General features: G+C 39.2%; 1 protein-coding gene across 8 annotated transcripts in view; it reads left to right on the top strand.

Annotated features, from left to right (window-relative positions):
* Positions 1 to 27,002, top strand: part of TMCC1 (transmembrane and coiled-coil domain family 1) — a 112,693-nt gene that overhangs the window by 65,760 nt on the left and 19,931 nt on the right. For 6 of the 8 annotated variants that reach the window (XM_059663665.1, XM_059663670.1, XM_059663667.1 and 3 more), the window contains one exon: positions 20,966 to 21,897. In XM_059663665.1, coding sequence (XP_059519648.1) covers positions 20,966 to 21,897 — 932 coding nt within the window. Of the gene's footprint in view, positions 1 to 5,607; positions 5,797 to 17,652; positions 17,769 to 20,965; positions 21,898 to 27,002 lie in introns of those variants that run through there. The other 2 variants (XM_059663666.1, XM_059663669.1) reach the window with 2 other exon arrangements.

Below are 27,002 nucleotides of genomic sequence, written 5' to 3'. Positions count from 1 at the left end.
AAAATTCTTGTTAGCTCTTTTGTAAGAGCTTTTAAAAAATAGGCAAAAGGCTAATTTCAACTACGCAATTGTTTTTTAGTTAGATGCTTTGAGAAATAAAAAGTAAGGATACAAATATTTTTAAAGGTAAAATTATGACTCTCATTCAAAATGTGTCAAATATTTATTTAACTCACTAATTAACCAGTTATTAAGAACTGGTAAGATGTTAAATTGGTCCAAATAAGAATTGGGCTTAAGGAAATTTATATTCTCTACCAGACATTTATTTGCATTGCATCACCAACACTGTCCCCAAGGTAATTTCCATCTCTTCAGAGCTATAAAATAACCTAGCCAAAGACAAAAAGCCAGAGAATTGGATAGATAACACTAGGAAGTCCCTCGAAAAGACACTTAAAATCTTTTCCATTTTAGTTTTTCACAATTTTTGCTGAAACTCTCCCATCCTTCTGGTGATCATAAATAATTCCTAAAGATTATTCTTGATCACAAAATTATTGGTCTCATTAGGTTTGACTGGATTATTTACATAAGTACAGCAAGTGTTAATTAATCATACAGACATCCTTAAATTTTCTTTGCAAATCCAGAGTTTTAAGCAATAATATTTTATCGAAAAAAATTTTTTTATAAAAAACCCTAAAGACTCCATCAAAAACTATTAGACTTAATAAATGAATTTGGCAATGTAGCAGGATACAAAATTAACGCCAAGAAATCTGTGGCATTTCTATACACCAATAGTGAACTTTCAGAAAGAGAGACTAAAAAAACAATCCCATTTACCATCGCACCAAAAAAATTAAGCTACCTAGGAATAAACTTAACTAAAGAGGTAAAAGACCTCTACTCAGAAAACTACAGGACGTTGAAAAAAGAGATAGAGGAAGACATAAACAGATGGAAGAACATACCATGTTCTTGGATTGGTAGAATCAACATCATTAAAATGTCCATACTACCCAAAGCAATCTATAAATTCAACGCACTTCCCATTAAAATACCAACGGCATATTTCACAGACCTAGAACGAACTCTCCAAAAATTCATTTGGAATAACAAAAAGATCCCAAATAGCTGCAGCGATCCTGAGAAAGAACAAAGTAGGTGGGATCTCAATACCAGATATTAAGCTGTTTTACAAAGCCGCTGTTCTCAAAACTGCCTGATACTGGCACAAGAACAGACATATAGATCAATGGAATAGAATAGAGAGCCCAGAAATCGGCCAAAACCAATATGCTCAATTAATATTTGACAAAGGAGGCAAGAACATACAGTGGAGTCAAGATAGTCTCTTCAATAAATAGTGTTGGGAAAATTGGACAGATACATGCAAGAAAATGAAACTTGACCACCAACGTACACCATACACAAAAATAAACTCAAAATGGATAAAGGACTTAAATATACGACGGGAAACCATAAAAATACTAGAAGAATCCAAAGGCAACAAAATCTCAGACATATGCTGAAGCAATTTCTTCAATGATACAGCTCCTAGGGCATTGGAAAATAAAGAGAAAATAAACAAATGGGACTACATCAAAATAAAAAGCTTCTGCACAGCAAAAGAAACCATCAACAAAACAATAAGAAAGCCCACTTCATGAGAGAACATATTTGCCAATGTTATCACCGATAAGGGTTTCATCTCCAACATTCATAGGGAACTCATACAACTTAACAAAAGGAAGATAAACAATCCAATCAAAAAATGGGCAAAGGACCTAAATAGCTACCTTTCAAAAGAGGACATTCAGAAAGCCAAGAGACATATGAAAACATGCTCAAAGTCACTAATCATCCGAGAGGTGCAAATCAAAACAACAATGAGGTACCATCTCACACCTGTCAGAATGGCTATCATCAACAAATCAACAAACGACAAGTGCTGGAGAGGATGTGGAGAAAAAGGAACACTCGTGCACTGCTGGTGGGAATGCAGACTGGTGCAGCCATTATGGAAGACAGTATGGAGTTTGCTCAAAAAGTTAAAAATGGAACTCCCATTTGACCCAGTGATTCCACTTCTAGGAATATATCCCAAGAAACCAGAAACACCAATCAGAAAGGATATGTGCACCCCTATGTTCATAGCATCACAATTTACCATAGTTAAAATCTGGAAACAGCCTAAGTGCCCATTAGCAGATGAGTGGATTAGAAAACTGTGGTACGTCTACACGATGGAATACTATGCTGCTGTAAAAAAGAAGGAATTCTTACCATTTGTGACAGCATGGATGGAACTGGAGAGCATTATGCTAAGTGAAATTAGCCTGTCAATGAAAGAAAAATACCAAATGATCTCACTCATTTATGGATAATTAAGACCATTATAAACTTTTGAACAAAAATAGATACAGAGGCAGAGCAACATCAAACAGACTGTCAAACTACAGTAGGAAGGCCAGGGAGGGTTGGGGGGGGTAGTAAGATATCAACCAAAGGACTTGTACGCATGCATATGAGCATAACCAATGGACATAAGACACGGGGGGGTAGGGGAGGCCAGGGGATTGTCAAGGGCGGGGGGAAAAAAGGAGACATATATAATACTCTTTGTAATACTTTAAGCAATAAAATAATAAAAAAAGAAAAGAAAAAAATTTTTTTTAGAGAGATGAAGGGAGAGAGAGAGAAAAAACCCACACACACATCAATCAGTTGTCTCCCGTGCCCCAACTGGGCATCAAACCCACAACCTTGATATGTGCTCTGACTGGGAATCAAACCTGCAATCTTTTGGTGTACGGACAACGCTCCATCCAACTGAGCCACCCGGCCAGGGCTTGAACAATTATTTAGGCTACAAGATTAATTCCTGTATGGAAGTTTTCATAAGGAATCCTAGAATGGACTTTTAAATACCTCTATTATTTACTATTCCAAGGTTAGGAAAACATGTCTAAGAAACTCTCTGACTAGACTTCACCTGCAGTGCTGATAAAGTTGGATGAATTAATCTTATCTTCAACTCCCCAACATTTGCTAAGGCTTACCAGGAAGTAAGTGGCCTTCTTTACCACCTGTAAGCCAGGGACCCTGTAAATACAGGCATCAGGTCAGTTTTCCTGGGAAGTCTTCTTTATAGACATTGGTTCCCTATATAAAGTCAACTATTGTTCCTTAATATGGTTCTCTTTTGGTTTCTCACCCAACAGAAAATAAATATCATTCAACAGAGACCATCAAATGGTCAACCTTAAAAATCAAATTCTCAGTAAGTGCTGCCATCAATGAGGAGTAACTTATCAACTGTGCTTAAACCAGAAACAAAAGCAAAATCAGCAAGAGAAAAAAATTTTTTGAGAGAACAGAAAGTCAACAAAATTAAAGTTCTGTTGCCACATGAGATTTACTTGGGGATCCAAGAAGAGATATGCCCAGGCTTATTGCAGCTAACGAGGGCCACTTCTCTGGCAACTCGTAAATCTATTGGCATCTTGGTGGAACCTCAAAAACTGTTCTAGGATAAATTTTTTTGTTGTTGTTAATTCTCACCTGAGGATATTTTCCCATTGATTTTTATAGAGAGTAGAAGGGAGAGGGAGACAGAGAGAGAAACATCAATGTGAGAGAAACACATGGAGTGGTTGCCTCCTGCATGCACCCTGACCCGGGCTAGAGCCTACAACCAAAGTATGTGCCCTTGACCGAAATCAAACTTGGGACCCTTCAGTCTGAAGGCTGATGCTCTATACACTGAGGCAAACCAGCTAGGCTGTTTTAGGATAAATTTTAAAAGTATAATCATGTCTCTCCTACAAATATACAATGAACACTTCTCATACACAGAGTCCACTTGAGACCCAGGCAACTCTTCAGGGCTGCTGTCTTCCATATGGTAGCTTATCCAATCCAATCAAGGCAGTTTTGATCTTATGGCACTTTGTCTCAACACAAGCTTCAGTGATCTCAATGGTAAGAAAAAAGGATAAAAGAACCTCATACAGTGTCTGGTTTGGCTTTCTGTGAGCAGTGAGTTTACAAAAAATTTTTACTTTCTTATATGTCCATTTATAATTTCAAAATTTTCTATAATGAACACAATTGCCTTAAAATAAGGGATATTAAAAATGCTAATAGAATTAAGCTAACATCAGCTAGTGTTGATAATTTTTTTGACACTGTTTTTATATAAACAAATATTTACTCTGTTGAAACAAAAACAAAACTTGTGTTAAGTCATTAAATTTTTTATTAATTTTTTCTGATGGGTCAAGGTCAGAGTTCTGTTCCTCTAAACACAGAAGAGGAATTTCTAGAACCCTGGTTTCAACCCAGAATTTTCTTCAAATTCAGTTAAGGGGCCCAACCTGTGTGGCTCAGTGCTTGAGCTTGAGCATCGACCTATGAACCAGGAGGTCACCGTTCCATTCCCGGTCAGGGCGCATGTCCAGGTTGCAGGCTTGATTCCCAGTGTGGGGCGTGTAAGAGGCAGCCAATCAATGATTCTTTCTCATCATTGATGTTTCTATCTTTCTATCCCTCTCCCTTCCTCTCTGAAATTAATAGAAATATATTTTTTGAAAAATTAACGGGCTTTGGATTCTATTCAGAGGGCTTTGTCTAATTTAAATGAAAGAATTCTATGTGAAGCTGGTGAATACTGTTTGGAAAGACCTTTGACCTTTCAGTACTGTGATTGCCTGAGCTTCCAGCTCAGTACTTAACTAGAACAGAAATTATCACAACTTTAGGCTCATAGAAAGGACTGTACTATACTATATCAAACTATTGTCATGTCTGATTTTTTTCTACATATTAACCAGATAGAAATGTTACTAGATATTATACATTGTACTGCTACACTGTATTTTATAATCATTAAAATTCTTCCTATGTGCAGTCCCCAAAACTGTTTTTACAATAGAAGAAATAAAGCTTGTTTCTGATAGCTTGCCTAAATCCCGAAGTGAATTTTCAGGGCAGGAATAGTATCCTTAAGGTGTTCAGTTATTTCATGCAATATTGCAGGTATTCAGTAAATAATATGTGATAGAACAGGGACTGAGCCTGGGCTTATAGTTGTGGTGTTTTAATCTGTTGCTTAAATTCACAGAACTCTAATGCCTTTCATTCAGAAGAGCTTTTTTCTCTTTGTCCATAAGAATAAGACTTTAGGGTCTCATGTTCAATTTTCTTTTCCTTGCTCAATTTTCATTTAAATGGTTTTGTGAGTCTCATGTGAAAACAAGAGAAGAAACATTAGGAAGGCTCATAAGAAATCTGTTCTGGCAATCTTATATTAATCCTTTATCAAAGCATGGGTAGATTTCTTTGTATTTATTAAACCAAGGTACCTAAATGGTGTTACTTTATTGAGAATGTTTTTAACCTTCTTTAAGTTATTCTAAATTTTATTTGGTTTTAAGTGAGAAGACACATAATGTTGAATTAATGTACTGTAGCTTTAAATTCAACCAGTTTGGTGCCTTTCTCTTTTATAAAAGATGCTCACAGCTTGAGAAGAGAGGCAGATACTGTTTGTGATCTCCATTCTCAAACTTCATTTGCATTAGCAGCTATCCCAAACCACACACATGCACACTCACACGCACATGCACACGCACACGGATATTTGTTTGGCAGAAGCTTTCTGTTTATTCAGCACGGAGTCCTCCCAGGCTCTCAGATATAGAAAGCTCTAAGAATTGGTGCAGCAGACAGAACCGGAACTGTACGTAGGCCGAGGTGGGCACTGCGGAGGATTGGCTATGCGGGATGTTGATGTGGTGCGGCTGTACCTGCCTGTTCTGTGAAAGGCCCTTTTCTGAGTCTGTGAAGGTGAGAGGCCCAGGGAGAAGCTTCATTTCGGCTGGCTCTTTGGTGGGGGAATGAATTCCCAGTGGTAGCTGTCCTCATTTACAGCGTTATTCTCGGAAACCAAGTACGTGCAGCCGTGACAGACTATGCCACAGCTCCTCTGCAGCTTGGAAACTGGGACAAATGGAAAGAGCTTATAGCCAAAAGAGGTTGTGATTTGTTTTCACGATCCAAGCTTGCTCTGGCAGTGCACAAATGAAGGATGAGCTTTGTGGCAAGCAAAATCAGCAGACTGCCTGACAGGGGGTTTTGGTAAGGTAAATGTGTTGCTTGTGTTTTGTTTTTGTTTTTTCTTGTTTTTGTTTGCTTGTTTGTTTTACTTTCCTATATCAGCTACATAGAATTGTGTCTGCAATAATTAAAACATTTTGCAGATTCACATTTGATTGAAAGGGATGGCTAAGGGAACCAGAAAGGAAAACATTATTTCTGGTCATTCAATTGTGACCTTCAGAGATAATTATCACGTTTTCTCAGATATCCGTAAACAGGCAGAAGCCAAGAATGCTAACAGATAATCTTTCCCTTCTTTGAACAGTCATATTTACACCCTTCCTCCACCCTACTTTTCCTCCCCTTCCCCACCCCTCCCCCTCACACCAGCTTTTTCCTATGGCCTGAAGTGGAAAAGAAAAAATAAAGGCTTTCTGCTTTAACTGAGTTGTTGTCACTGGAACAGTAATAGGCTGAGAATATAAGTATGGAGGTAGAGGAAGGCAGGATGAGGAGTCTGCTGTTTTCATAGCTGTTTGTTGGTGAGCATTTGTCTTGGATTCACCATCATTGCAGATCAGTACCAAGTGGATGTTAGTGCTGTATCTCTTTTTCTGTACTGTGATTTAATCCCTTTTATATGTTCTTCTTTGTTTACTAGACCCAGTTTTATCATTATGAAGCCTTTTTCTGTTACTATTAATACATATTAGCTTATATTAGAGTAAGAAAGTAGCCCTGAAATATTTATGGACCCCAAAATATATAAAGACATTTTCTCTTTAAATCTAGGTTTTGCTTTCAGCACCTTCTGGAGTCTTGATTTTGGAATTTTTACAAGTTAAAGAAATGGGCAACATTAGATCTGTGAAATCTTACCAGAATTGCCTTGCTCTAATCTGCTTTAAGTTGGATCCTGTTTCTTATGTTTTGCTAAGCAAGAAGGTTTACTTTTCCTCATGCTAATAAATGTTAGGCAAGTATTGCTGGAAGATACGGTACCTTTAATTAGCCTGCCTCAGATCTTGTTCTCGGGCCCCTCGTCTCACTGGTAGAGAGAGCCAAACTTCCTAGATGTTTAGAATGGGCATTGAAGAGATCCTGTGCCCTGACTTTTTGCTGACTCATTGGTTATGTAAGCCTTGTAACCACAACTGTCCATATACTCCATTAGGATACTGGGCAGGTAGTCCCCTTCCTGACTACTCACCTTTTCCTATCTTAGCATCCTTTTGCTCCTTCCTTAACCTTTTTTTTATATAATATATTTTATTGATTTTTTTACAGAGATGAAGGGAGAGGGCGAGGGATACAGAGTTAGAAACATCGATGAGAGAGAAACATCGATTCAGCTGCCTCTTGCACGCCCCCTACTGGGGATGTGCCCACAACCCAGGTACATGACCTTGACCGGAACCAAACCTGGGACCCTTCAGTCCGTAGTCCGACGCTCTATCCGCTGAGCCAAACTGGTTAGGGCTCCTTAACCTTTTTTGTTAATACTTTCACCAAGTGAATTCTTAAGCAGTGGACAAACAAATCCTTTTCTTTTGTCTTTACTTGAATTGCCATGTTAACTGTGTATTTTCATCTTGAGTATTGATAAAATTCCAAATTCTGTATTCTCTTGACTCATGTAACATATAAGTATAGTAATAGTAATAATAGTATAGTATTATTAGTATAGTAATAATATACTAGTATAGTAATAATACTTTTCTAGTATAGTAATAATACTTTTCTTCATTTATGACCTGGTTAAAGTAACAACTTCTTTTTCTATCTTTGAGAGCTCAGTTCAAATGCCCCTGTTCAAAGAATTCTTCTATGATCCCCCAATTGTTAACATAAGAAACATTCAAACCTGTGAAGAATTTTTGTGAGTTTATTTGAGCCAAACTGTTGACAATTGCCAGAAAGCAGAATCTCAACGGATTGAGATACTGCTCTGGAGAATGGCAGTTTTGCACCTTGTTTTATACATTACAGTCAAAAGAGAGAGATGTAAGTGGGTTACATGAAATCTATTGGTGATAGATTAGGGAGGTGGGAGAAAGCAAAGCGGGGAGGCAGGGGGGAGTGGGGGGGCGGGTAGGATTGGATAAAATGATAGACACATACTTCCTTTACTTAGGTGTGTACAGGACAGTTAATGGTCAACAATGAACTCAATAACAATGAGGGGATTTGTGATGCTTTGAGGGATCCAGATAAAGGGAAATTACTTTGTTAATCAGGCATGTTATCCTAGATACAAAAAGACAAAAGGATAGGCTTAGTTAATGTGAAGATTAACCTTTGTTATGGAAAAATACTGCCTTAGGACATAACTATCCACCATAAACTGCTTTTAGTTTAAAAAAAGTTTTAATTTCAGACCATCCTTTGTGCTTACTTTAGGTCTCTAAATTTGCAAGGCTGCCATGCAGGCCTTCCTTGAGCTAGTCAGGTTAGCTGTTAGCATGTGGCCCCTATTTGTCCACACAATCTAAAGTAGATTTCCCTTCTTTACTTTATTCCTTTTCTCACATCACTTTGTTCTTTTTCTTCATACCACTTTTCAGCAATTTTTATTATTTGATTATTGGTTTTTCTGTCTCTACCACTTTTTCGCCCTCAGCCCTAAGCATTGTGAAAACTGAGACTTTGTTTTGTTCATCAGTATATACCCAAGCACCTAGCAAAATAACTGGCTGAGAGTTGAAGAAAGGACAAGTACACAGTATTGCATGTGCAAAGGCCCCATGGTGAGAAGAAACAGGATGAACCAACCAGGCTAAAAAAGGCCAGTGTGATCAGAATAGGGGAAGCATGCTCTAAGATGAAGCTAGAGAGAGATCCAGAGCCTAATCACGTAGGACTGACTTAATAGACCCTGTTCAAATTCTTGTTCTTAATATTTGAAGAGTTGTGGGAAGCTACTAAAAGAATTTAAGCATTGGGTGATTTAGGACTGCTTTTGTTTTTAATATATTTTTATTGATTTCAGAGAGGAAGGGAGAGAGAGAAAATGAGAAAGAGAGAGAGAGAGAGAAACATCAGTGATGAGAGAGAATCATTGATCGGCTGCCTCCTGCAGTCCCCCCACTGGGGATTGAGCCCACAACCCAGGCATGTGCCCTTGACCAGAATCGAACCTGGGACCCTTCAGTCCGCAGGCTGACACTCTTATCCACTGAGCCACACTAGCCAGGGCTAGGACTGCTTTTTTAAACAAATTCTCTGGCTTAACTGAGAGCCTAAGTGAATGCAGATAGATTGATTATTCAGGGTGAGTGATCCAGGAGAGAGATAACAAGGTGGTGGCAGTAGAAATAAATAGAAATAGATGGAGAGTATTACATAGGACTAGAGGCCCGGTGGATGAAAATTCATGCACTGGAAGGGGGCCATCCCTCAGCCCAACCTGCCCCCTCTCACAGTCCAGGAGCCCTCAAGGGCGGGAGGCGACCCGGCGATCAGGGGAAGGCGATGCCCCCATCACAACTCTGTTGCTGCCACTGCCGGCAGAGCAAGCTTTGGCCAGCCCTTGTTACCTGTGCCTCAGGCCCGCCATGGGCGGCTGGGGGGTTGAGGGGACTGGGGGACTCAGGAGGCAGGCACCCTGGCGGGGCGGAGGGGACTGGGCGTCGCCATCTTTGAAGGCGGGGCAGTCAATTAGCATATTCCCTCTTTATTAGATAGCATGGAATTAGGAAACTGAAATAGATTGGATTTGATAGAGGTAGAAAGCATATGTCAAGATTGGTTCCTGGGCTTTGGTTTGGTTTGGACTTGTGTAATCTGATGGATAATGATGCTTTTCCTGAGATACAGAATGCTTTAAGAGAACCAGTGTTAGAGGAGAATCGTGGTGTTGGTTTGCACATATAGATTTTGATATAGTCAAGTAAGTCTAGATTCAAAGCAGATTATATAACTCTTAACCATTGGGAAGCCTTCAGTGATATCCTTGGAATAAAGTCCAAAACAGTAGTTTAGACTTACCTTCAGAGCTCATCTCCCACCGAAGGCTCTCCTATGCCGTACTTTTACAGCCTCATGAACCATTCAGTTACCATGAAGGTGTTATTACATTTCATCTTCCAGACCTTTCCTCATACTAGGCTGTCAACCTGAAATGCCTTTTCTTCTCTTTTTAGGTTCATTTCTTCCTTCAAGGTTCATTTCATTTGTTACTTCCTCCAAGAAGCATTTTCTGTTCCTTTTCCCTTTAAAAAAAATGTTTTTATTGATTTGAGAGAGAGAGAGGAAGGGAGAGGTATAGAGAGATACAATGATGAGAGAGAAACATTGATCAGTTGCCTTCTGCATACTTCCTACTGGGGATCGAGCCCGCAACCCGGCCATGTGCCCTGACTGGGAATTGAATCATGACCTCCTGGTTTATGGGTCAACACTCAACCACTGAGCCACACCAGCTGGGCTGTGTTTTGGGTTTTCTTAATTAAAAATATGTTTTTACTGATTTTTAGAGAGAAAGAGAGAGACATCGATGTGAGGGAGAAACATTGATTGGTTGCCTTTCGTTAGCACCCCAACCAGGAATCAAACCCAAAACCTTGGTATATGCCCTGACTGGAAACCAAACCGGCAACCTTTCGGTGCAAGGGACAACAGTCAACCAACTGAGCCATACCGGCCAGGGCTGGAAACATTAGTTTTAGAAAACTGTTATAATATTAGTTTTTATTCTATCAGAAACCAAAAATTTGTTTTTGCCACACCTCCCACTAACCTGTCAAGCACTTATCTGATGGTGGGGAGGGAGCAGGGAGCTGGTCTTGTTTTAATGGAACCTGAGTGGGAATCGAACTGGTGGTTTCTTGGTTCATGGGCCAACGCTCAATCACCAAGCCATACTGGCCAGGCTCAACTTAAATTCTTTATGCTTCAGTTTTCTTAGCTATAAAATAGAAATGATAATAATACCCATGCTGTAGTATTGTTGTAAGATTTTAATAATTTAGTAAACATACAAAGAATTTAGAACAGTGTCTGGCACATAGTAAGTACTATACTATATATATTAGCAGCTATGAATTATTAATGTTGTTGTTAACTGGATAGGGTATGTGAGAGAAAGAGGAATCAAAGATGACTCCAAGGCTTTTGATCTGAGCATGGGAATCAGTGGAATAGCCATTAGCTGACATGGGAAAGACTGCACAAAGAGCAGGTTTGGGGATATCAAGAACTCAGTTTTGCACATAGTAATTTTTTAAAAAATATGTTTTCATTGATTTTAGAGAGGAAGGGAGAGGGAGAAAGAGAAACATTGATTGGCTGCCTCCTGTGTATTCCCTGAACCAGGGATCAAACCTGCAACCTGGGTATGTGGCCTGACCAGGAATCGACCAGCAACCTTTCAGTGCATGGGATGACACTCAGCCAACTAAGCCACACCCGCCAGGGCTGTACATAGGAAATTTGAAATGACTGTTAGGCATATATTAGTATGTAGAGATATTGAGTAGATAGTTAGATATCTGAGTTTAGAATTAAGGGAAGTATGGGTTAGAGGTATACATTTGGAAGTTATTAGCAAATAAATTAAGACCATTTTAAGAGGAAGGATCAGTTACACCCTAAAATGAGATTGGGAATGTATAGTTTGGACAGGTCCTTCTTAAAGCCTCTACTCTTCAAAAGCTACCTGACAAGCCTAACAATAGCTAGTTCAGAGAGAGCCAGATTATCACAGACCCCACAGAGCATTCCAAATTCTTTCATTGCATTAGAATTTTATTTTATCAAAATTACTTGAAATAAATACGATTAACTGAGTCTTAGAAATCTTTTGTCTCAATGAGACTTGTGTCATAAAAGTATTTGTAGGAAATTAACTTGGAAAGGGGAACTCAGTGGTCTTACCAATTGGCTTATCTGCATATGGATTTTTTATGTTTATTTAATCCTCATCCGAGGATATGCTTTTCATTGACTCTAGAGCAGCCGTGGGCAAACTACTGCCCTCGGGCCGGATCCAGCCCGTTTGAAATGAATAAAACTATTGAAAAAAAAGACCGTACCCTTTTATGTAATGATGTTTACTTTGAATTTATATTAGTTCACACAAACACTCCATCCATGCTTTTATTCCGGCCCTCCGGTCCAGTTTAAGAACCCATTGTGGCCCTCGAGTCAAAAAGTTTGCCCACCCCTGTTCTAGAGAGAGAAGGGTTGTGGGAAAGGGGAAGAGAGAGAGAAATATCAATGTGAGAAACATTGATCGATTGCCTCCAGTATGCACCCTGACCGGATTAAGCCCACAAACCTGGGTATGTACCCTGACCAGAAATTGAACCGGAGACCCTTCTGCACACAGGATGATGTTCCACCCAACTGAGCCACATTGGCCAGCGCACTTCATATGTATTTTTAAATCCTCAGCAGTGAAAACATTTCTGTGTTACCTTCTTTTACTGGTGAACATTTACTCAGAAAATAGAGACTAATTTTAGCATTAGCAGGTATGTATGCTTCAAACTATCATTTTCCATTTTTCTAAGCATTTTTATTGATTTCAGAGAAGAAGAGCGAGGGCGAGAGAGATAGAAACATCAATGATGAGAATCATTGATTGGCCGTCTCCTTCACGCCCCCTATTGGGGATCAAGCCTGCAACTCAGGCATGTGCCCTTGATCAGAATCAAACCCAGGACCTTTCAGTTTGCAGGCCAATGTTCTATCCACTGAGCCAAACCAGCTAGGACTCATTCTTCATTGTGAAGTGATGTTTTTTGAATAATCCATAGCCTGAGTCACTATTTTTTGCAAACAAAAGTTAAAATCTTAACATTAGAAGGAAACTTGGATCATCTATCTGTTCCAACCGTCAATCAGTGTATACTCTATGAAATTCTTTTTAAATATATATATATTTTATTGATTTTTTACAGAGAGGAAGGGAGAGGGATAGAGAGTTAGAAACATTGATGAGAGAGAAACATCGATCAGCTACCTCCTGCACACTCCCTACTGGGGATGTGCCCGCAACCAAGATACATACCCTTGACCGGAATCGAACCTGGGACCCTTGAATCTGCTGACTGACGCTCTATCCACTGAGCCAATCCAGTTAGGGCACTCTATGAAATGCTTAACATGCAGAGGTGTAAGTATGCACTTGAATACTCCAGTAGCATGCAGAAACTGTTATCTCCTTATTTCAGTATATGTCACTTATTTTTTCTTTTAATATCAGGGAGAGATCTTTCTCTTAAAAATCTGTTAGTCATCTATAAAATAAATTTTCTTAAGTGGGTGACCTCTCAGTTTCCTTCCTATAAGCTCAGAGAATCTGTGCTTATAAAAATAATACTAAACCATAACAAAGCATCTTATTGTCTACTTACAGGATCACTACTAGGATTGCAGGCTCCTAAAGAGCTTCTTTTTTGCGGGGTCGGGGGGGCGGGGGGTACCTCAATTGTTTAATGTAGGCCATGTCCATAGGAGGCATTGTGCAAAGTGTTATAAGAACAATAAATCATCTGGCCAGGCTCACATGTATCCATTAAGTCCAATCATCAGGTCTAAAGAATATCTGGCAGTGTTAATTCTCAATGATGTCTTTCACATAAGCCAGGAAATCAGTCCTCCGGTGACAAAGCAATTCTGAACAGTAGCTCTAGATCCCATAATGGATATTTTGCAGTTGGGTTGGAGCAGGGTGGGCCAGATAGGATGTTAATAATCTAAACTGATATTCAACCCAGTCAGGAGTTTTTATGCAGCAGCCTTGGAAGGATGGGTATCATCTATTGGAAGCTATTTTTCTTGCAAAAATTCTGACATTTGTTCCATTCATGGTAACATAGACTCAGTGCTGCCTGGCATATGAGATCTAGAAGGATCATGCTAAGAAGATGCTGGTGAGCATTTGTATTAAACAGAAATTCACTGTGTGTCTTCTTTGTACAAGGTATTATGCGAGCTTCTTGGGGTCCAAAGATAAATGTGGCATGACCCCGCCCTCAGGAACTGTCAGTGAAGGCAAGACACCCAAACAGTCATTTCAATGTAATATGATAAGAACAGTAGTAGAAATGTATATACATATATATGGGAATATAAAGGAAAAGTCATTAATCCAGCTGGGAGAGAGGTTTTTAGGAAAGACTTCCTAGAAAAGGTTACACCTGAACTGGGTCTTGAAGGATGAATAGTAGTGAGCTAGAAAAGGGAAGGAGAGCAAGCCCTGGACTGGCTGAGGCAACTGTATGTGCAAAAGCCTGGAGGTGTAAAACAGCATGCCACATCAGTCCGAAGAACCAAATGATAGTTGTGACTCTTAGCATATATGGATTTAAATTTAAGGTTTCCATTATTCCTAAGTAATCCATGATAGAGCTTTGTTTTGTGTGTGTGTTTGGTGTTTTGTTTTGTTTTTTGTCATTTTGCTTTAGCTACAAAGCTGGTGAGCAAACCCCACCAGAATTCACATTTGAGCAAGCATGTCCTCTACTCATTATCACATATTCAATATCACCCATGAAATGATTTTAAAACTTTGCTTTTTATGAAGATAAACCTGGACCTGGAATATGCTGGTGGTGGGAAAAAGAGTAGGGCCTGCCTGGCCAGCGTGGCTCAGTGGTTGAGTGTCGACCTATGAACCAGGAGGTCGTGGTTCAATTCCTGGCCAGGGCACATGCCCAGGTTGCGGCTTGTGAGAAAAAGCTTTTTGTCTGTGAACTAGTGGAACTTAGTCCATTTTTATTTCCTACTACCCCCACTTGAGATCTCTCTATTCCACAGCACAGCAAACTAAATATCAGTCAGAATTGTACATGAAAGAATTGCTCAATAGAGTGAGAAGGGAAGGGGCCAGCCGGGTCTGGGTCTCACACAATTTCAAGGTGTACACTGGTGGGCAGAGACTTGACTCTGGGTCCTGCGGCATGCTCCAGACTCTGACAGGAGGAAGATTTTCATATACATTTTACTAATTTTCTTTCATCTCTGACACTTCTATTATAGAGAAAGGGCAAATAGCAATATTAAAATATTTCCTCTAATCAGTTCCCTTTTAATGTGCACAGATTTCATGCACTGGGCCACTAGTACTCTATAAAGCATAGATAAGATGACTTTGGCATACTAAAGTAGGGTCTGTCATCTTTTGAAGATAGTAATGTCAAGTCAGATTTCTGAATCTTTTCTAGTTACAAATTTGGATTTTAAATAATGAACCATGTAAGGAATAGAAAAGATAACTGCTTGAATGCTTACCATGTTTGGCAGGCATGATCTGATTTAACACACATTTAACATCTTTTCAGATAATTTCCTGAGACAGTGTTAACTCCATTGTGTAGATGACAAAACTTAAGACTCAAAGAGAACAAGTAGGTAGACCAAAGACATACAGCTAGTAAGGAGACATGAAGCCAGATTTGAACTTAGGTCCTTTTGCTCTTGTCCTTGCTTTTTGTACAATATGCCTTTAACATGATTGTTCTCAAAGCCAGGTGTTGCCATGTTCTGACACTTTCATTCACTTAGAGAAAATAGATATATTTTTAATATGTTTGCAAATGAAAATTGCAAGCCATTATAAAGCTTATCTAATACTCTGTCCTAGATGGCTCTACTCTGCCTCTGATTAATTGGTGTTTTGAGGTGTCTATTTAAATGTTGTCTTGGGCTGTTTTCTGATAATTCATTTAGATCAATTAATAGATAATTTAAGCCTTGCAAATGAATTCTTAATAGTAAGAGACAAACTGCAAACAAAGCAGTAGTGTCTGCTTGTTATAGCAACAATTAGATAGCTTTGTAGCCCTGACTGGTTTGGCTCAGTGGATAGAGCGTCAGCCTGTGGACTGAAGAATCCCAGGTTCGATTCCGGTCAAGGGCACACAAAAAAAAATAGCTTTGTAGCACATTGCCTAGCTTATAAGTAGTCAATATATAATATGTTTTGTCAAGATATAATATATTTAACTGACTGAATTTTGGTCCTAGATTTTTTTCTTTCTTTTTCCTTTTTAAAAAAATATATATTTTATTGATTTTTTTACAGAGAGGAAGGGAGAGGGATAGAGAGTCAGAAACATCGATGAGAGAGAAACATCAATCAGCTGCCTCCTGCACACCCCCTACTGGGGATGTGCCTGCAACCAAGATACATGCCCTTGACTGGAATCAAACCTGGGACCCTTCAGTCCGTAGGCTCTATCCACTGAGCCAAACCAGTTAGGGACCTAGATTTTTTTCTATACAAATTAATTCTAACCTCCGCCATAAATGTCTTTGACTTGCTACATTGATGGATATGATCAGGATATCAGGGCAGCCCTATTGAGTAGGTAATACTGCTATTGCTGCTGTTGTCAAAACTGCCTTGTGGTAAGGTAGTAGGAGGCATCTCAACAGTCAGTTCATCTGTAAATTAGTGATAAAAATTCTATTTTGGGGGGGGGGGGGTTGTTGTGAGGGCTGGAAGATAAGCTAACTAAGTGCCTAGCCATAAGACCAACTATTCAGAAATGTGACTATTATTTTACTGTAGTGTTGAATTACATTATTCCTTTGGCTTAGACTCTCTACATATATATCCCTTGTTTTGCCTGAAATGTAAAAAATTTAGGAAGGAAGTATATTCTGGAATCTTTTAATATTTGAATTTTTTAAAAAAACCAATTAAATGATATAAAAGTAATATCCAGTAATAGCAGTTACTCTGTGCCTGGTACTGTTTTGAACACTGTTATATTTATTGACTCGTTTTATCCCTACAGCAGTTTTCTGCAATGGGCATTAATATTATCCCCATTCATTTTACAGTTGATGAATTTTACAGTTCATGTAATGAATCCAGATGGAAAAACCTGCTTTGGGAAGGGAATCTTAGCATATTCACCTTAAGGATATTCACAGTAGCCTATCTGAATTAAGTTTGGTAGATCCGAAGGATCCAAGCAGGAGCCTATTAGCTAGATTCCCCTAAATCCCATTGTTTCTGGGTTGCCTAGCAGGAACTTGGCCATGAGTGTGTTTTACTCTTTCTCTGCTACCTGTGAATTGCCTATCTCCTCTTCAAAATCCCAGACCCATGCCCCCTTTTCTCCTTTGTCCATATAGTATGTAAGTCTCTACAGCCCAGTGTGTTTTGGAACTCATTATTATGACACCCCTGATATACGTAATAATAAACCTTGGAATTTTTCTCCTCTTAATCTGTCTCTGTTAAATTTTATTACTAGCTTATAAGCTTTATAAGCTAGAACTTAGGTGGGAGGAAAATTACTTTTTTAGCTTAGCCCCCACAATATGGATAACCTAATATGCTAGCAAAGGCTGTTGGAAAAAAGAATCACTTTTCAGTTGATGTCTTCATAACTCATGGCTAAGTCAGGCACTTCCAGTGCTAAGTATTTGTATTTCTAAGGGCTTTGTTCCTAGCTGACCCACAATTCTACAATTCAGTATATCTTCCTCTTTCCTCCTCCACTCCTGCCCCCCTGTCCTCTGCTATCTTCCCCTCCACTCCCTTTTGCTTCCAATTTCTCACTTCTCTCTCTCCTTCCATTATGAGGATAGTGCCTGCCAAAATTGGGAGTAGTTGGTGAGTAATCCAGTGACTCATGGTTTCAGGTATTAAAACTATCTTCCTGCTGAAGCTGTGGGTTAGTTTTCTTTGGAAGCTGAGGACTGGATTCTGTCAGCTGAGCTCTTGCAGGGGAGCCATGCACTGGAAGGACATAGCCGAGGTAGGAAAGAAGTCAGATTAAAGCCTGGTTTATTTCTTTAGTTACTGTGTAGAGAAAACAACTCACATCTAACTGATCATTTGTAAATAATTATATTAAAAGTTTGTTGGTGTGTGTTTTTTTTGTTTGGTTGTGTGTGTTTTTTCCAGTTCTAAAGATTCTAGTCTCAAAGCCATCTTTTCACCAGTATAGTCAATTTTTATCCTACCAGAGTAATAGTTAAACTTGATTTCCATATCTGTATTTCCTTAGACAACAGATTACATATAAGTTGATATTCAAATTAATAACAACAACCTAAGAAAACTAAACCATGCCTATGCTGGTAGTCTTGGGTCAAATTATATTTTGTATTTGCTTCCCTTTTATATTGTGGTGGATATTGAGTTATTAAACATAAACATAAGGGTCATATTGTTATCTTTTATCAGTGGAAGTGGGGTTCTTGGGGTACCACTGGAGTAAACATTTCCAGAGGCCCTCACAAGAGGGTGAGATATGATAGAAAGCTTTATTTCCTTGGAATTATACCCCTTGGTTTCCAAAGTCCCATTTCTCTTAGTTCAGCCATAGAAGAAGTATAGCTGGGGTTTCAGTAAAGCTAGAATCAAAGCCAGCATCTAGAGTTTCCTTTCCATGTTGGAGCCAGGCTAGCTGTAGTCCATTAGTCCATGGTGTATGGGGTCCACATGGCCGTGGACCATGTCGGGGAATGCAGAGGAGCAGGAACAAAAGAGTCCTTGAGTCCCAAGGAGCCAAGAGCACAAGAGAGCAAGTTTCTTTGTTCAGGGAATTGAGTATCCAAATTTTGCTTGCAGTTGCCACCCCTATTCTGGCCAACCAACTCTGTCCCTAGGTGTGATTGACAGTCAAGTATCTTCCCTATGTCATCCCAACTTTACTGGGCATGCGACTATCTTCCTTTTGGCCAGTCCCCTCCCGCCAGTGTTTTATGGGGAACATACCTATAATACCTGGCCTTCCCTTTGCTCCTTTCCTATTCTATATAATAAAAGGCTAATATGCAAATCGACCAAACGGCAGAACAACTGGTCACTATGACGCACACTGACCACCAGGGGGCAGACGCTCAACACAGGTGCTGCCCCCTGGTGGTCAGTGTGCTCCCACAGGGGGAGCACCACTCAGCCAGAAGCCAGGCTCACGGCTCTGCGGCAGCGCTAAGGACTCCTTGGGGGATGTCCGCTGAGGGGTCCCAGACTGGGAAAGGGCGCAGGCTGTACTGAGGGGACTCCCACCCCCCAGTGCACTGGGCCTCTAGTTTTAATAACTAGTTAATTACAATGGTATCAATATTACATACTGTAATTATGGCATCTGAAATCCCATTCAGAAAGAAAAATCACACAGTGGAAACCCTGTACAACCTAAGAGAGTGAACCTAAGGCACTGAATAGTTGAAACTCTTGGCAACTTGACTATCTGGAACTTTCACTCATCCTCCCTTCTGCTGCCTTCCTCTGGTCTTTTCACTGCTAGTTAGCATGTACTTAAAAGATGAATAGGGCAGATGGAGGAAGCGATACAAAACAGTTATTGTAAAAAAAAAAAAAAAGAAGAAGAAATAAAAAGGAAAAACAAAAAACAAAATAGTTATTGTACTAGTCCCTAACTATTCTGTATGGTGTTTTTTTGTTTTTGTTTTTGTTTTTATTAGTGGAGTATATAATGTCATTTTATTCATTTTGATTTTAAATTATATTTTGATTTTATTTAAAGGCACAATATTTCTTTTGTGTTCATCTAGAAAGAAAATACTGTTTTATTCACATCAATAGTAATATATTGAATTCATTCATGAACTCAGTGTGTTTTAGAGTTAGAGATCAGCATAAATTCTGTTCAGACGGCAAACTGAGGAGATACAACCAAGATTAAAAAAAAAGAGAGAGAATGCATGTCTGGACTGGCAAGTTAATTATTAGCATTTTATGAACATTTCAGAATTGGTATATTATTGTCATCACAAAAATGTAATTCAACCTTTTTTTTAATATGAGAGTAACCTATATACAGTTCTTTCTGGCAAATTGCTGATGATGACAAATTAGGGATGGGAAGCAAGGAAAAGGGTGTGCTCTTAAGTCTCTGAGATGGTAAATTTGTAATTTGACGTGCTTATTGGGAATTTTTATTACCTAGAGTGGTTATTTAATTATGTATTTCTGTTATTGTTCAATAGAGAATAGTTTCTAAAACCTTTCTGCATAGGCCCTACTCTAATTCAGCACTACAAGTCATATCAATTGGCACCTTCTTAAAAGACTTTTTTCTCCTGAGTTAGATAAACTAACCTATCCCCTGCTTTGGCTAAGAGTTTTGAAGTATGATAGTTTAAGTTTTCATATCTAAGCAGCATGTCTTTTTCTTCAGCTCTTTTTAATGGTTGCTTACCTGTATGAAAGGATAGTCATTGTGTGTGTTTTGGAGACTCTTGCCTAATAAAAATTGTTTCCTGGTTAGAACTCATAGAATTTGGCCTCTAAAAGGTCTGAACTTAGTCATTGACTTTTTAAATTACTTACCTTACTGTCTCTGTCTCTACTGTTCACATAATGTTGCCCAAGTTTATCACAGTTGCTTGTGTTTTGGAATTTTAACTCTCAAGAGTGTACACATTCATTCTTACCACTTTCAGCAGTACCTTCTCAATCTTACCTGCACCTGTCTCCAGCTACCAATAAGTGTCCCTATTAGAATGGAAAGAATGATTCCATTGCCCATGACATGATTTAGACCCAAAAATCATGGGTCCACTGTGATAAAAATTGGATTTTTATATCTAGCCAGTAAAATACTTGTTCTCACCAACGTTTTCAGATGACCGTAATCTTAGAACATGGGTTGGAATTACAGTGATGTCTGAATACTAAAATGATTTTTATATAATTAAATTGAACTCCAGATGTACCTTGTTTTACATAGATATGCTTGTAAACAAAAGTATGTGTGAAGAATGTAAATTAATTTATGCTTTAAACCCACTAAGGAGCTTTGTTATTTCAAGATATACCATACTAAATCCTCTAACAAAGGGAAAATACCCCAGTTTACATCTTGTGTAAATCCTCATATACCCGTCTTGCTTAAAGCAAAGTATAATTGATTGGCCTATTGATTCTGGAAAAGTAGTCTTTTGGGGTCTTTTTAACATCTACCTTTTGCTTTGATGCTAGATCGAGCGGTTGGAAGTAAGCAGCCTCGCCCAGACTTCCAGTGCAGTGGCCTCCAGCACTGATGGCAGCATCCACACAGACTCTGTGGATGGAACACCAGACCCTCAGCGTACAAAGGCTGCAATTGCTCACCTGCAGCAGAAGATCCTGAAGCTCACAGAACAAATCAAGATTGCACAAACAGCCCGGGATGACAACGTTGCTGAGTACTTGAAGCTTGCCAACAGCGCAGATAAGCAGCAGGCTGCCCGCATCAAGCAGGTCTTTGAGAAGAAGAACCAGAAATCTGCCCAAACCATCCTCCAGCTACAAAAGAAGCTTGAGCACTACCACAGGAAGCTCCGAGAAGTGGAACAGAATGGGATCCCCCGGCAGCCAAAGGATGTCTTCAGGGACATGCACCAGGGTTTGAAAGATGTGGGAGCGAAGGTGACTGGCTTCAGTGAAGGTGTGGTAGACAGTGTCAAAGGTGGACTTTCCAGCTTCTCCCAGGCAACCCATTCAGCAGCAGGGGCAGTAGTCTCAAAGCCCAGAGAGATTGCTTCATTAATTCGGAATAAATTTGGCAGTGCAGACAACATCCCTAACCTGAAGGACTCTTTAGAAGAAGGGCAGATAGATGATGGGAAGGCTTTGGGAGTGATTTCAAACTTTCAGTCGAGCCCAAAATATGGTAGTGAAGAAGATTGTTCTAGTGCCACTTCAGGCTCAGTAGGAGCCAACAGCACCACTGGAGGCATCGCTATAGGAGCATCTAGCTCCAAAACGAACACTCTGGACATGCAGAGCTCAGGGTTTGATGCACTATTACATGAGATCCAGGAGATCCGGGAAACCCAGGCCAGGCTAGAGGAATCCTTTGAGACCCTCAAGGAACATTATCAGAGGGACTATTCATTAATAATGCAGGCCTTGCAGGAAGAGCGATATAGGTAAGTTATATGGAATTACAATCCGAAATTACTTATGTTTGGGGTTGGTTCCCTTTGCTTTGGCTATTGTGGGCGGGGGCTGGCTTTTAAAGATCTTTAGTAGAGTGTCTTTTTCTGGAATGTCCAGAGCACTTTAGATATGTACTATGATGTCTGCATGAGTTCCTATCATAGAATGCAAATGACAGGCATGACAAAATTAAGTAACTCCCAAGGTTACATACCAGTGAAGCATTGTAGTTGAGAGGTGATGATTACTGTAGCTCTCCAGTCTTCCATTCTAGGTTAAGACTTTCAAATGAAGCCCAAGGTTTCTGAGGCATTTCACCTATTTGTAATTACAGAATCACAAGTCATTGCAGCCTGTATGTATACTACATTAAATTCAAAAGATTTGTTATAACCCCCAACTGTGTATAAATCAAAGACATAGCCTGTCCAAAATGTAATGAACCTGTAGTTATTGGGCTTTAAGCACATTTATCTAGGCAGTTGGTGTAGAAAGATTAGACTGGAAATAAATCCAGATAAGCATGTCTGTTACCTTTACTATGAATTGGCAAACATTTGAATGGGAGTGAACTTCAACATGTGAAATGGTTCTGCAATAGTTAGAGAATTCTCAAAGGGGTAAATGTTTTTAGTTATAATCTGTGCTAAAGGTAGAAGCTAATAGCTTTTTTGTTTCATATTACACTGTATATTCATATTAGACCATTCTTAGTTATCTTCAAATGTGTGTCTTTTCCTCTTGTTTCCATCACATGCAGATAGAAAATAATGTCCACCATGTAGTACTTAATCAGATCCAAACTTTGTCAACCAGAGACAAACCACCTCATTGATACAGATTAAGGGCTAATCTCATGGGAGCCACAGGTTGGGTTAGGCCTTGAAAGATGTGAGTTCTGGTTTTGTTCCAGTTTCTAATGAGAGGGAATCCTCAATAATTTTACTATATCAAGGGTTGAACAGGCAATCTTTTAAGGTCCCTTCCACCTTTTTTTTTTTTAAGTGATTTTTTTAAAGTTTGTTTTTATGAGATAATCTCAGGGCCTGAATAAATTATTCATGTGAATCAGTAAGATGAGTGAAGAGTTGCAGCAGCAAACTCTTTCACATGGTGAAAATGCTAATCAGTAATTCAGTCCTGTCTGTTATCTTCACTCTTCCATCCTTTAATTCAAACTTAAGACTGTGAGAAAAGAAAAGAACAAGAAAAGAAAAGAAAAGAAGTGTGGGAAAGAGAAAGGAAGTTCTAAAAGCAAAAACATTACCATTCTTAATTCGTTGTTTTATATAGTCTTTAATATACTTAGAAGACAATATCTAAAGTGGTGAGCAATCTAACAGATATTCAAGTAGACTCAAAATAAAGCACCTGGTCCTTTGTACTATATTATATTTAAGTCTTACATTCAAATTCTTGTTCTGCCACTTACTAATCTTGAAAATTGGGCAAGTTTCTTAACGTTCCTAAGTTCTGGTTTCCACATCTCTAACACCGGAAAAATAATAGTCGTTCAAAGGTTACTGTGACATTTAAATGAAATAATTTATGTAAAGCACATAGCTTGGTGCCTGGCCCAGTAAGTACTTTGTTGATGTTAAGTAGCAGCTGCTACTGCTGCTTTTAAAATATGCCCCTTTGAGCCATGGAAACCTGGGTGTTCCATAGTTGCTCAAAAAACCAACTGCCTGCTTTGACCCTTTTATTTTAAATGGATAGCAAAACATTCCAGTTTTTAAATTCTTCCAGAGTTTAAAAATTTATATAGAGTTGTTATGTCTTCAAATCAGATGTAGGCCAATGTGAGAAAGTCAGAGAGGAAAAACAGGTCTCCCAAGATCCACCTTTGTATCCATTTAAAATAATTCAGAGACAGGATAGAACTTTAGCTCCATCCCCAGTCTACTTCCTTCCTAGACAAAAAGCCAAGCCTCCAGGAGAGTAGAAATAGAAATTAGAAGAGAGAGACTCCTGCAGGCTTTTCTTTTTGTCTAGGAAGGAAGTAGCCTAGGGATGAACTCAAGGAATACTTTTCTAACCAAGAACCATTAATGTGTACATGACTGCTCTAGATGCATTTCTGGTTATTTTCAGTGCTTTCGTTTATTTTACTAACTAGAGGCCCAGTGCACAAAATTCATGGACTCAGGGGTCCTTCAGCCCAGCCTGCGCACTCTTGCAGTCTGGGAGCACTTGGGGGATGTCCGACTGACAGTTTAGGCCGCTCGCCAGCTGTGAGCCCGACTTCTGGCTGAGTGGCGCTCCCCCTGCGGGAGCACACTAACCACCAGAGGGCAGCTCCTGCGTAGAGCATCTGCCCTCTGGTGGTCAGTGCAAGTCATAGCAACCAGTCGTTCCGCCGTTCAGTCAATTTGCATATTATCCTTTTATTATATAGGACTAGAGGCCCAATGCATGAAATTTATGTGAGAGTAGGCCTTCCTTCCCCCGGCTGCCGGCACCGGCTTCCCTCTGGCCACCGGCAGGCACCTGGGACCTGGGCTTCCCTTGCAGCCCCGGCTACATCCCGAAGCATGTCCGCCTAATTAGCATACTCCACTTTTATTATTATAGATTATCACAGTTGACAGGAGGACGGTCATACACAGAATTGCTGCTTGTTATTCTAAGTGATAGGGGAGGAGAATACCAGCACTAACAGCATTTGCTAAACTCCTGTGATTCGAATAATGCTAGGTGCTTTACATATATTTGCTAATCCTCACAATAGCCCTGCAAGTGGATTGTATTATCCTTATTTTACAGATAAGGAAATTGGCCCCAGTGGGGTTTTAAAATTTGCCAAAGGTAGGTCACTTGGTAAGTAGTAAAGCCAGGAATCAAACCCAGTTTTATCTGATTCCAAAGCCAGTGTTTTTTTCATATCAGGCCAGTTGTTTTGTTTTCCAAGCTTAAACCTAAAACCTCTATGATTGAAAGACTACTTTTATAGTCTAGCTCTAAGAAACCTGGACTTCATTGGCAATGGGTATTAGACCTTTTCCAGGTTTCACTAAAAGTCTAGTCACTATTTTTAACATATTTTGGAAAATTCTGTAAATGCATAAGCTCTGGAAAGTTTTCTCAAGCTAATACAACAGTGTAGATATGTACTAGAGGAATATATAAACTTTATGTAATATATATATTATAAAGAAACCCTCATCCCCATCTTTATTTCCACTTTTCAGAGTTCCTTCTCAATAATGTTACTTAATGTGCTTCCCTTTGCTCTCTACCTCAGTGACAGTGCCAAGTCAGGATTCTTGCTCAAGGTCATCTACTTACTCTGGAAAAATCAGAAGCATTAAGGATCCTGTAGAGTACAGTCAGTTTCTCTCTCTCTCTCTCTCTCTCTCTCTCTCTCTCTCTCTCTCTCTCTCTCTCTCTAACTATGTAATTGTGCCATGACTGAATAGTACTTTAGCCACCCACATGCACTTAGTCCTGGAAGCCATTGTAGCAGAGCTTGGATCTAAACTCCACCCCAACTTTTGACTAGTAGTTTAGAATTTGAGCTTTGCATTGGGCACTCAGATATGACTGAGATTATTTTTGGAAAGGTATGAGACAAGGTTTAGACAGGTTTTTAGTGATGGGATCTGTACTGACTTCATATTCTTCTTGTCTTGCTAGTAGTCTTTTCATCCCATTTAAGTATTATTGTAGATATGTTAGTAGCAATAGAGTATTCACTTAGTACTTCAGAGATAAAAGGAGCCCTTAGATATCTAGTTTAATCTTGTTCTACAAATGAGTACAGTGAGACCTAGAAAGATAAAGTGACTTTTGCCAGGTCACACAGTAAAATGGTTTAACTTATATTTAATTTGCTGTTTAAAAACTGGAGAACCAGTCCTATTTTCATAGTGAGTATAATATATTAATGAGTTACTGTAGGAAAAAATTCAGCTGTGGCAAAATGCGTTGTAAACAGGAGAGAACTAGGAAAACAACTTATAGACAGTTTTACAGGTTCCTTTTGTAGTTTTTTCCCTAGGGGATCTGGCCCAGAATCCTACCCATCTACTGCCTGTTTAAAGCAATATCATGTAGGGCAGGGATGTTGATGAAAGCTTCTATTTTAAGGGGATTATTGTGCTTTAGAAATTGGCTTCTGAAATTATATTAAGCCCAGAATATTTTAAATTGCACTGAGTCATAAGAGCAAAAATACAGAAGGAAGCAGTCACCATTAGCAGTCATCACTTGCAGTAGAACAGTCAGTAACTAGGCTAACCCAATTAAGTACAGGCCATTGAAGTTCTAACTAAACAAATTGTTGTTTAAATATAATTTTACTTAAAATAAAGTAATTATCACTGGACATAAGACAGATATAGCTATGTTAGCCCCTTTATTCCAGGTTTTAGCCCTGTTCGTCATCTAGCAAATTGATCAGAGAATCTCCAGAAGATATGTAGACTAGGTTTGGCCAACAAATTTGAAATAGAAACTGAAAATATTGGATCAAATTAGCTCTTTGTTTCTAAGAGAAAAAAGCCCAATTAGGAGATGCTCTTAGGAAGGATAAGACCTTTCATAAAAGAAATTGACAGATGAGCTCCTCCCAGTTTAGCCACTAAAAAGGTAATGGAGGAAAAATGGGGAGGAAGGTTAGAGTAGGGAAGAAAGGGAGAGGAGGTAAATTACTTCATTAATAAATTAAGGTTGGAGGAAGACCTTATGTAACTCATTTAAGCCTCAGTTTCCTCTATAAAAACAAGATGATGATATCTATTGTACATGTTGTTGAGATTATTAAATGAGATATGGTCTGGGGTGTACCAGGATGTTAGAAAGCTGTCATTACCAAGTCTGAATTACCCAGAAAGCCCTTCTAGCTTTTATTTATTCCCTATATACTTTAGGCATCTACTGTCTCTTGTCTTTAAGACAATGCACTGCCCTAAAAGTTTGGGGGCTAGTAGTTCATGGGGACTGGTTCTGTACTTTTTCCATTCCTTTTTCTAAAATTTATTTACTAGAGGCCCGGTGCACAAATTCGTGCACTGGTGGGGTCCCTCAGCCTGGCCTGCACCCTCTCGCAATCCGGGACCCCTTGGAGGATGTCGGAGAGCCGGTTTCAGCCTGA

The sequence above is a fragment of the Myotis daubentonii genome, chromosome 14 (genome assembly GCF_963259705.1).
Source record: "Myotis daubentonii chromosome 14, mMyoDau2.1, whole genome shotgun sequence".
Lineage (NCBI taxonomy): Eukaryota > Metazoa > Chordata > Mammalia > Chiroptera > Vespertilionidae > Myotis > Myotis daubentonii.
This window is presented reverse-complemented; position numbering and strand designations above follow the sequence as displayed.